Source organism: Oncorhynchus kisutch, linkage group LG11, assembly GCF_002021735.2.
Source record: "Oncorhynchus kisutch isolate 150728-3 linkage group LG11, Okis_V2, whole genome shotgun sequence".
Lineage (NCBI taxonomy): Eukaryota > Metazoa > Chordata > Actinopteri > Salmoniformes > Salmonidae > Oncorhynchus > Oncorhynchus kisutch.
This window is the reverse complement of record NC_034184.2, coordinates 74,242,706-74,254,933: the sequence shown is the minus strand read 5'-3', so window position 1 is coordinate 74,254,933 and position 12,228 is coordinate 74,242,706. Positions and strand designations below refer to the sequence as shown.

Below are 12,228 nucleotides of genomic sequence, written 5' to 3'. Positions count from 1 at the left end.
AGAAGAAAGAAAGAAAGAAAGAAAGAAAGAAAGAAAGAAGAAAGAAGAAAGAAAGAAAGAAGGAGGAGGAGAGTAGAGAAATATGGAGAGAGAGAGGGAGGGGAGAGGTAGAGAAATATGGAGAGAGAGAGGGAGGGGAGAGGTAGAGAAATATGGATGAGAGGGAGGGAGGGGAGAGGTGGAGATATTATTCAGATATAGTAAAAGTTTCCAAACAAGTAGTCAGATGGTGAAGTTATTCTACACTACAGTACTGCATACTGTAACATAGTGCACTTCTTAGTAGTGTATGCCATAATTGTTGTGTTCTTCATAAGGTCCTACCTGTCCAGGGTAGTCCCAGCTGATGGACACTCTGCTGTTCCACTCTGCAGTGACAGTACAGTTGATGGCCAGACTCTCCCCCTGTAGAGACTGCACTGGACTGGTACTGTTCAGATATACCTTCATGATCTTATTCACTAGGACAGGAGTGGGGATAAGATATTTGAATATTTGCAATTTATAGAATTTACTGGATTTGTGTGTGTGTGCCTGCATGTGCATGTGTGATCACCTTGTCTGTGTGTGAGGTAATTGAGGGAGTGCGTGGTCCCGTTGACAGAGGTCTTGCAGGAGAACAGGCCGATGTAGAAATAGGTGGGGCTGCGGATGAGGAAGCCCTGTCTGCTGTTCCACACTATGTTCCTCTGGTCTGGGGTCAACTCCTGGTCAGGAAACTGGAGACATGAACACACACCGTCACAACCATAAAAACAGTCTCATAAAAGCAACGTCACACAGAAGCAATGTCTGCTTCTGGAATATGGTCAACTTGCATTCAGTGTTCAGAAAACAGGTACATCATGAACTCAACCACAACTAAAACTATTTTCTTATCTCAACCACCAACCAATCATGAACTCAACACAATCGTGTCATGAGCTATTCAGAACCACGACCACATCCTGAACACAACACAACCATACCAACAGTCACACAAAAGCAACACTGCACACACAACTCCTGAGCAAATCATGAACACACAACAAACAGAACAACATGAGGGCTGATAAGGACTAACATGAGGCCACAGTGGTAAACGTATGATGAACATTATTGCTGCAATAAAATTAAACAAAGTAACTTGACAACCTCACAATACGCTCTCAACAACAGACACTGACATTACGTAAATGTACAGACATTTCACCCTGCTGATGTGGATTCTGTCTGTGGAGACAGAGTCTGGAGTTACAATAGAGACAGAGTCTTGTATTACTGTGGAGACAGAGTCTTGTGTTACTGTGGAGGCAGAGTATTATGTTACCATAGAGACAGAGTATTGTGTTCCTGTGGAGACAGAGTATTGTGCTACTGTGGAGATAGAGTATGGTGTTACTGTGGAGACAGAGTATTGTGTTACTGTGGAGACAGAGTATTGTGTTACTGTGGAGACAGAGTATTGTGTTACTGTGGAGACAGAGTATTGTGTTACTGTGGAGACAGAGTCTTGTGTTACTGTGGAGACAGAGTCTTGTGCTACTGTGGAGACAGAGTCTTGTGTTACTGTGGAGACAGAGTATTGTGTTACTGTGGAGACAGAGTATTGTGTTACTGTGGAGACAGAGTATTGTGTTACTGTGGAGACAGAGTCTTGTGTTACTGTGGAGACAGAGTCTTGTGTTACTGTGGAAACAGAGTCTTGTGCTACTGTGGAGACAGAGTATTGTGTTACTGTGGAGATAGAGTATTGTGTTACTGTGGAGACAGAGTATTGTGTTACTGTGGAGACAGAGTATTGTGTTACTGTGGAGACAGAGTATTGTGTTACTGTGGAGATAGAGTATTGTGTTACTGTGGAGACAGAGTCTTGTGTTACTGTGGAAACAGAGTATTGTGTTACTGTGGAGACAGAGTATTGTGTTACTGTGGAGACAGAGTATTATGTAACGGGGTTGTTTTCTTGGAGGAGGCAGACTTGAGGAAATTACTGTTGCACGGTGGAAGCATCCTGCACTTTCTCAGGGAACAGGTGGACCCCCCACCCCAGTGTTAATTAGCTGATAGTTCCCCCACCCCCAGTGTTAACTAGCTGATAGTCCCCCCTCCCCCAGTGTTAACTAGCTGATAGTCCCCCCACCCCCAGTGTTAATTAGCTGATAGTTCCCCCACCCCCAGTGTTAACTAGCTGATAGTCCCCCCCACCCCCTGTGTTAACTAGCTGATAGCCCCAAGTGTTAACTAACTGATACCCCCCACCCCACCCCCAGTGTTAACTATTAACTAGCTGATAGCCCCCGTGTTAACTAGCTGATACCCCCACCCCACCCCCAGTGTTAACTAGCTGATAGCCCCCCCAGTTTAACTAGCTCATAGCCCCCCCAGTGGGGTGGAGAGGGGTTGAGGGGGGTGGAGAGGGGTTGAGGGGGGTCGAGAGAGGTTGAGGGGGTGGAGAGGGGCGGAGAGGGGTTGAGGGTGGTGGAGAGGGGTGGAGGGGGGTTGAGGGGTGGAGGGGGGTTGAGGGGGTGAAGGGGGTGGAGACAGGTTGAGGGGGTGGAGAGTGGTTGAGGTGGTTTGAGGTGGGTTGGAGGGTGAGAGAAATGTCAGGATGTGGGAAACGTGACTCCAGTCCATCTGCTCACATTCTGTTACTACAGGATATAGACACTCAGACTGGACTGAATTGGACCCCTAGGTCATGCTACACCTCCTCTCCTCTCCCCTCGCCCGACCGGGTCACTTTCACGGCTGCAGAGAGAGAGAGTGGCCCCCTGGGTATTGTTCCCTGCTGAAAGGTGGGCCGGACAGATTAAAGATCCAGACAGAGTGCAAAATCCTTCCAGGAAAAAAACACACTCCAGAGTGTGTGACAGAGTGTGTGACAGAGTGTGTGTGTGTGGGATGGACTCTACGTTCGAAATGCTGGGCCAGATCGGGACGGATGGAGGGAGGGGCGAGGGAACACAGAGTATTTTTAGCATAATTACCTTTGTGGCTCAGGGCCGGGCGTTTGTGTGGAGATGAGAGCAGGACGTAAACATAGAGAGCAAACAGAAGTGAAGTGTGTGTGTGTTCTGCCTCAGTGTGTGTGTGTGTCTGCCTCAGTGTGTGTGTGTTCTGCCTCAGTGTGTGTGTGTTCTGCCTCAGTGTGTGTGTGTTCTGCCTCAGTGTGTGTGTGTTCTGCCTCAGTGTGTGTGTGTGTTCTGCCTCAGGGTGTGTGTGTTCTGCCTCAGTGTGTGTGTGTGTTCTGCCTCAGTGTGTGTGTGTGTGTTCTGCCTCAGTGTGTGTGTGTGTTCTGCCTCAGTGTGTGTGTGTGTTCTGCCTCAGTGTGTGTGTGTTCTGCCTCAGTGTGTGTGTTCTGCCTCAGTGTGTGTGTGTTTTGCCTCAGTGTGTGTGTGTTCTGCCTCAGTGTGTGTGTGTTCTGCCTCAGTGTGTGTGTGTGTTCTGCCTCAGTGTGTGTGTGTTCTGCCTCAGTGTGTGTGTGTTCTGCCTCAGTGTGTGTGTGTTTTGCCTCAGTGTGTGTGTGTGTTCTGCCTCAGTGTGTGTGTGTGTTCTGCCTCAGTGTGTGTGTGTTCTGCCTCAGTGTGTGTGTGTTCTGCCTCAGTGTGTGTGTGTTTTGCCTCAGTGTGTGTGTGTGTTCTGCCTCAGTGTGTGTGTGTGTTCTGCCTCAGTGTGTGTGTGTTCTGCCTCAGTGTGTGTGTGTTCTGCCTCAGTTTGTGTGTGTTCTGCCGCACTTCGTTTCGGACTCCAAGGCACATCCTGAAGGGAGAGCCAGGGACGAGAGGAAAGTGAGAGATTACTGAGTGGTTTGTTTATTTTTTTTGTTGCACTTTTACCATTTCCTGAAACACTCCTCGGAAAGACAATGAATTAATAAACTGCCAGCAGCCCACTCACCCTACCTGAATGTTGTTGAATTGTATTGATCAAACTGTTCAATCTCTTCCACAGAAGAGGCTATCTACGTACAATAATACTCTCCAAAGATTTGCCTGAGGGGCATCCCTTGCCTTGCTAGCGCCAGTCAGTCCTGCCCATTACTACTGGCACCCCAGCTTCCTCTGGCCAGGATACCAGCTGGTTAAGGAATCAGGAGGAGGTTGGCAGCCAGACCGCCTTAGGAGAGGAGGGGTGTGTGAGTAGGGGGAAGGGTTGGCGGAGACAGGGGGCACTCCAGACCCCATGTCCTGTCTCCGGGGGTAACAACAGTGCCAACAGGACGACAGAGGAAACCGCAGGCGCCGCTCACTCAGAACACAGCGGTAAAAAAGGGGCAACTCTGACACACCGAGACGTTGCCACAGACACACACACACACACACACACACACACACACACACACACACACACACACACACACACACACACACACAACACACACACACATACCACACACACACACACACACACACACACACACACACACACACACACACACACACACACACACACACACACACACACACACACACACACACACACACACACACACACATACCACACACACACACACATACCACACACACACACACACACACACACACACACACACACACACACACACACACACACACACACACACACACACACACACACACACACACACATACACACACACACATACACATACCACACACACACACCACACACAAACACGCACACACACACAAACATATACAAATTGCACTTCATTGCACTTATCTACACTCTCACACTCACTCACCACTCAGGCACCAACACTCACAAACACATCCTCACACTTTCACACACATCCGCAGACTGACACAAACAAACGGACACGCACACTCCAAGGCAGAACGGTTGCCAAGATAAGAACAATGATCTGTCCTAGGAGAAACAAGCGCCCTGTGACTTGTGTACAGATGGGAGTGTTGATGGAGAAACAGAGAGAAGTGTATTGTTCTAAGAGGTAGTCAGGAGTGCCAGTAGTGGAAATAGCGAGGTACCTGACAAACACTATATTGTTGCCTTTCCTTGTTTGACAAGACACTGACTAGCTGTCTGAAGCAGAATCAGGCAGCCACTAAGTGGATGTGAGAGTTATTGACATTGTGAAGTTGAGGTGGAGAATGTGACTTGATTTTGGCAGCCACAATGCTTTGATCAGTTGGGCCGGGCGACCAGCTCTAGGAAGAGTGTTGGTGGTTCCAAACTTCTTCCAGGGCATACTGTCCGGTCCTCTGGCAGTCTCTATGGGGGTGCCACAGGGTTCAATTCTCGGGCCGACTCTTTTCTCTGTGTATATCAATGATGTTGCTCTTGCTGCGGGCGATTCCCTGATCCACCTCTACGCAGACGACACCATTCTATATACCTTCGGCCCGTCTTTGGTCACTGTGCTATCTAACCTCCAAACAAGCTTCAATTCCATACAACACTCCTTCCGTGGCCTCCAACTGCTCTTAAACGCTAGTAAAACCAAATGCATGCTTTTCAACCGGTCGCTGCCTGCACCCGCATGCCCGACTAGCATCACCACCCTGGATGGTTCCGACCTAGAATATGTGGACGTCTATAAGTACCTAGGTGTCTGGCTAGACTGCAAACTCTCCTTCCAGACTCATATCAAACATCTCCAATCGAAAATCAAATCAAGAGTCGGCTTTCTATTCCGCAACAAAGCCTCCTTCACTCAAGCCGCCAAGCTTACCCTAGTAAAACTGACTATCCTACCGATCCTCGACTTCGGCGATGTCATCTACAAAATGGCTTCCAACACTCTACTCAGCAAACTGGATGCAGTCTATCACAGTGCCATCCGTTTTGTCACTAAAGCACCTTATACCACCCACCACTGCGACTTGTATGCTCTAGTCGGCTGGCCCTCGCTACATATTCGTCGCCAGACCCACTGGCTCCAGGTCATCTACAAGTCTATGCTAGGTAAAGCTCCGCCTTATCTCAGCTCACTGGTCACGGTGGCAACACCCATCCGTAGCACGCGCTCCAGCAGGTGTATCTCACTGATCATCCCTAAAGCCAACACCTCATTTGGCCGCCTTTCGTTCCAGTACTCTGCTGCCTGTGACTGGAACGAATTGCAAAAATCGCTGAAGTTGGAGACTTTTATCTCCCTCACCAACTTCAAACATCAGCTATCTGAGCAGCTAACCGATCGCTGCAGCTGTACATAGTCTATTGGTAAATAGCCCACCCTTGCCACCTACCTCATCCCCATACTGTTTTTATTTATTTACTTTTCTGCTCTTCTGCACACCAATATCTCTACCTGTACATGACCATCTGATCTTTTATCACTCCAGTGTTAATCTGCAAAATTGTAATTATTTGCCTACCTCCTCATGCCTTTTGCACACATTGTATATAGACCCCCCCTTTGTTTTCTACTGTGTTATTGACTTGTTAATTGTTTACTCCATGTGTAACTCTTTGTTGTATGCTCACACTGCTATGCTTTATCTTGGCCAGGTCGCAGTTGCAAATGAGAACTTGTTCTCAACTAGCCTACCTGGTTAAATAAAGGTGAAATAAAAAATAATTTTTTTTTTTTTAAAGAATGATGGAGGCCACTGTGTGCTTGGGGACCTTCAATGCTGCAGACATTTTTTGGTAACCTTCCCTAAATCTGTGCCCTGACACAATCCTGTCTCGTCGCTCTATGGACAATTCCTTCGACCTCATGGCTTGGTATTTGCTCTAACTGAGCTCAATTTCAAGTCTCATAGCAAAGGGTCTGAATCCCCTTTTCTATAATATTTCTAAAAACCTGTTTATGCTTCGTCATTATGGGGTATTGGTTGTACATTGATGAGGAAAAACATTTATTTAAATCATTTTAGAACAAGGCTGTAATGTAACAAAATGTGTAAAAGGTCTGAATAGCTTCTGAATGCACTGTAGAGGGGTGCTGTTTTTATTGCTCTGATGCTTTCTCCGGCAATATAGTTTCAGCAGAGAGGAAAAGGCTAAGCGAGATGGCTCACTCTTGCCAAATTCTGTCCAGTGTAAGCCCAATGTGTTTCTATGGGAATAATATGCAGACCTAAGCTTCTCGCCTGCCTTCCCGCCTTTGGGACAAAGAATCCCATTGTTAGGTCGGAGACATGAGCATCTCGTCATTACATACAGATCTCTGGTTTCAGTCTCTTGCGAAATGGAAAGGAAAGTTGGCGGGTGCACAGTGCACTGTTAGAATGCATTGCCCTAAAGGAAATTGATGTTTTGCCAAAATTATATAATTACTCTTGTCTAAATAAAATAATTCAAAATACTTCACCAGGGAGCATGACTTAGGCAGTAGAATGGCCTACTACTGTGACTTTCAACGTGGCACCGCCATAGCATGCCACCCTTCCAACAACTGCCCTGGTGCTGTTATTCTGCCCTGCTAGAGATGCCCTGGTGCTGTTATTCTGCCCTGCTGGAGCTGCCCCGGTGCTGTTATTCTGCCCTGCTGGAGCTGCTCCGGTGCTGTTATTCTGCCCTGCTGGAGCTGCCCTGGTGCTGTTATTCTGCCCTGCTGGAGCTGCCCTGGTGCTGTTATTCTGCCCTGCTAGAGCTGCCCTGGTGCTGTTATTCTGCCCTGCTAGAGCTGCCCTGGTGCTGTTATTCTGCCCTGCTAGAGCTGCCCTGGTGCTGTTATTCTGCCCTGCTAGAGCTGCCCTGGTGCTGTTATTCTGCCCTGCTAGAGCTGCCCTGGTGCTGTTATTCTGCCCTGCTAGAGCTGCCCCGCTCAACTGTAAGTGCCGTTATTGTGAAGTGGAAACGTCTAGGAGCAACAATGTATCAGCCACAAAGTGGTAGGCCACACAAGCACACAGAATGGGACCGCCGAGTACTGAAGAAAAATCACTCACTACCGCGTTCCAAACTGCCTCTGGAAGTAACGTCAGCAGAAAAACTGCAGTCGGGAGCTTTATGAAATGGGTTTCCATGGCCGAGCAGCCGCACACAAGCCTAAGATCACCATGAGTAATGCCAAGCGTTGGCTGGAGTGGTGTAAAGCCTGCAGCCATTGGATTTTGGAGCAGTGGAAACGCGTTCTCTGGAGTGATGAATCGCGCTTCACCATCTGACAGTCGGACAGACACATCTGGGTTTGGCGGATGCCAGGAAAACGCTACCTGCTTTAATGAATAGGGCCAACTGTAAAGTTTGATGGAGGAGGAATAATGGTCTGGGGCTGTTTTTCATGGTTCAGGCTAGGCCCCTTAGTTCTAGTGAAGATAAATCTTAACACTACAGCATGCAATGACATTCTAGATGATTCCGTGCTTCCAACGTTGTGGCAACAGTTTGGGCCCTTTCCTGTTTCAGCATGACAATGCCCCCGTGTACAAAGCGAGATCTATACAGAAATAGTTTGTCGCGATCGGTGTGGAAGAACTTGACTGGCCTGCACAGAGCCCTGACCTCAACCCCATCGAACACCTTTGGGATGAATTGGATCGCTGACTGCTAATCACCCAACATCAGTGCCCGACCTCACTGATGCTCTTGTAGCTGAATGGAAGCAATGTTCCAACATCTAGTGGAAAGCCTTCCCAGGAGAGTGGAGGTTGTTATAGCAGCAATGTTCCAACATCTAGTGGAAAGCCTTCCCAGGAGAGTGGAGGCTGTTATAGCAGCAATGTTCCAACATCTAGTGGAAAGCCTTCCCAGGAGAGTGGAGGCTGTTATAGCAGCAATGTTCCAACATCTAGTGGAAAGCCTTCCCAGGAGAGTGGAGGCTGTTATAGCAGCAATGTTCCAACATCTAGTGGAAAGCCTTCCCAGGAGAGTGGAGGCTGTTATAGCAGCAATGTTCCAACATCTAGTGGAAAGCCTTCCCAGGAGAGTGGAGGCTGTTATAGCAGCAATGTTCCAACATCTAGTGGAAAGCCTTCCCAGGAGAGTGGAGGCTGTTATAGCAGCAATGTTCCAACATCTAGTGGAAAGCCTTCCCAGGAGAGTGGAGGCTGTTATAGCAGCAATGTTCCAACATCTAGTGGAAAGCCTTCCCAGGAGAGTGGAGGCTGTTATAGCAGCAATGTTCCAACATCTAGTGGAAAGCCTTCCCAGGAGAGTGGAGGCTGTTATAGCAGCAATGTTCCAACATCTAGTGGAAAGCCTTCCCAGGAGAGTGGAGGCTGTTATAGCAGCAATGTTCCAACATCTAGTGGAAAGCCTTCCCAGGAGAGTGGAGGCTGTTATAGCAGCAATGTTCCAACATCTAGTGGAAAGCCTTCCCAGGAGAGTGGAGGCTGTTATAGCAGCAATGTTCCAACATCTAGTGGAAAGCCTTCCCAGAAGAGTAGAGGCTGTTATAGCAGCAATGTTCCAACATCTAGTGGAAAGCCTTCCCAGGAGAGTGGAGGCTGTTATAGCAGCAATGTTCCAACATCTAGAGGAAAGCCTTCCCAGAAGAGTGGAGGCTGTTATGGCAGCAATGCCCATGATGTTAAAAAGTGTCCACATACTTTTGGTCATATAGTGTATGTGTGAGTATAATGTGTCTTGAGAATCATTTAAAATGTTGAGACAAGAAGAAGAAGAGGAGGAAGGTGTGGCGATGATATGATGCGTCTTTCTCCAGAACACATGTATATGTAGGAATGTGCTCCTTTCTCCAGAACACATGTATATGTAGGAATGTGCTCCTTTCTCCAGAACACATGTATATGTAGGAATGTGCTCCATTCTCCAGAACACATGTATATGTAGGAATGTGCTCCTTTCTCCAGAACACATGTATATGTAGGAATGTGCTCCTTTCTCCAGAACACATGTATATGTAGGAATGTGCTCCTTTCTCCAGAACACATGTATATGTAGGAATGTGCTCCTTTCTCCAGAACACATGTATATGTAGGAATGTGCTCCTTTCTCTAGAACACATGTATATGTAGGAATGTGCTCCTTTCTCCAGAACACATGTATATGTAGGAATGTGCTCCTTTGGCAAAGTGTTATTTCTGATTGTCTTAACTCACCATGTACACCACTTCTTTTATCTCAAAAAAACAGACTTCGTTGGCTTGTGTAACATCCATTGCGAATGATTCCTAAGTATTAGAACAATCTTTCCAACACTCCCGGCCTCGATAATCACCAAGCCTCGGTGTGAAAGAGCAAAATATCATGATCTGATGACCCCATATAGCCAGTGGAAATGTTATTTTAAAAAACAGCGGTCTGTCTAGAGCTCACTGGGTGGGAAACTCTGAGGGCCCAGAATAGGCTAGTTGATACAATGTTGCAGTTCACTAACAATAGCTCAGGTCAAGACAGATAGAAAGGGAGGCAGACAGGTGGAGAAGAGAGATGATTGTGATTGAAAGAAGCAGAATTTATCAGGTTATTTTCTACTGTTTTTATTTGTCAGCTTTACTTAGTTGAGATGGAGTTGAGATGGAGGTTACAGGCCTACTGCTGCATTGGCCTATAGGCTGTCTCGGAGTTCTATGAGCTCATTTCTTTAGCCGCCAATGGATCACAGTGTATCAATGTGTTCATGTGGCAGAGGCTGCTGCTCTCACCTCAGTTCAATTTTAACTTTGACATTTTTATTTTTATGATTAACCACGTCAACCATGATTGAGAAAATAAAATGTTATTATTGAAATTAAACTGTTCCACAAAAATGTGCATATAAAAGATGGGTAGAAATGGTAGGATAAATTGGAAGCTTCCCCAAACTTGAAACTCACCAGCTGCCTATTGTCTTTACTATTACACCTATTAAAACTAATTGTGAACGCAAGCGGGTCTGCTGTCGGGCCTGGTGTGTGTGTGTGTGTGTGTGTGTGTCATAGAATCTGATTGGGCACTAGGGTGAAGGGAACTCACCTTGACCAATGAGACAGTGGCGTCAGGGTTGGTGACCCTACAGGGGAAGACCAGAGGCTGGCTCTCCTTCATATACACAACGTCTGGACTGTTATTCTGCTCCTCCACAAATGGCCGCTGTCTGTCTGAAACCACAACACCGAGGTTAGGGATAGGAACACACGAGTATGGACACACACAGACACAAATGTCACAGACACACACAGACATATGTCACAGAAACACACACACACCATCATGTGTGCATACTCATGTACGCATGCAAGCGTACCATCATAATCACATATTGTATAGATGGCTATTCAGCAGAAAACAATCAACAATAAGCACACAGATACAAACACACAAACACTCACCCATACTAAATACTGTTCAGAAAACAGTGATCTGGAGTCAACAATAAACACACACAGATTGTTTAGAGGTAATCAAAATGCCTGTGTTCCTTCCAGATACATTGCGATTCTTTCCCTGTGCTCTAATATCCCTGTGCCATTGAAAGATGTGGGTGGGTGGAGCTCACCTCATTGTTTGTCAGCTACTGTACTGTGCTATTCAAGGAAAGCATAATCTCTGAACATTTGAACAAAAGTACCCCAAGGACTGGTGGCCTGGACCGCAGGGCTTCCTCCTGCTGCTTTGATTTCATATAAAGGAGCTGGTGAGGGGGCAAGAGGGACCGGAGGGTGAGCAGAGTGGGGCAAGAGGGACCGGAGGGTGAGCAGAGTGGGGAAAGGGGGACCGGAGGGTGAGCAGAGTGGGGCAGGAGGGACCGGAGGGTGAGCAGAGTGGGGCAGGAGGGCCCGGAGGGTGAGCAGAGTGGGGCAAGAGGGACCGGAGGGTGAGCAGAGTGGGGCAAGAGGGACCGGAGGGTGAGCAGAGTGGGGCAAGAGGGACCGGAGGGTGAGCAGAGTGGGGCAAGAGGGACCGGAGGGTGAGCAGAGTGGGGAAAGGGGGACCGGAGGGTGAGCAGAGTGGGGCAAGAGGGACCGGAGGGTGAGCAGAGTGGGGCAAGAGGAACCGGAGGGTGAGCAGAGTGGGGAAAGGGGGACCGGAGGGTGAGCAGAGTGGGGCAGGAGGGACCGGAGGGTGAGCAGAGTGGGGCAGGAGGGCCCGGAGGGTGAGCAGAGTGGGGCAGGAGGGCCCGGAGGGTGAGCAGAGTGGGGCAAGAGGGACCGGAGGGTGAGCAGAGTGGGGCAGGAGGGACCGGAGGGTGAGCAGAGTGGGGAAAGAGGGACCGGAGGGTGAGCAGAGTGGGGCAAGAGGGACCGGAGGGTGAGCAGAGTGGGGCAAGAGGGACCGGAGGGTGAGCAGAGTGGGGAAAGGGGGACCGGAGGGTGAGCAGAGTGGGGCAGGAGGGACCGGAGGGTGAGCAGAGTGGGGCAGGAGGGCCCGGAGGGTGAGCAGAGTGGGGCAAGAGGGACCGGAGGGTGAGCA

The 12,228-nt window shown here is 48.4% G+C and overlaps 1 protein-coding gene across 1 annotated transcript in view; it reads right to left on the bottom strand.

Moving 5' to 3' along the window:
- Nucleotides 1-12,228, bottom strand: part of LOC109899246 (vascular endothelial growth factor receptor 1) — a gene marked incomplete in the record, with an annotated part of 70,289 nt that overhangs the window by 44,871 nt on the left and 13,190 nt on the right. The window contains 3 exon segments of the mRNA XM_031836325.1: nucleotides 325-461; nucleotides 557-719; nucleotides 10,792-10,916. Of these exon segments, the coding sequence (XP_031692185.1) occupies nucleotides 325-461; nucleotides 557-719; nucleotides 10,792-10,916 (425 nt within the window).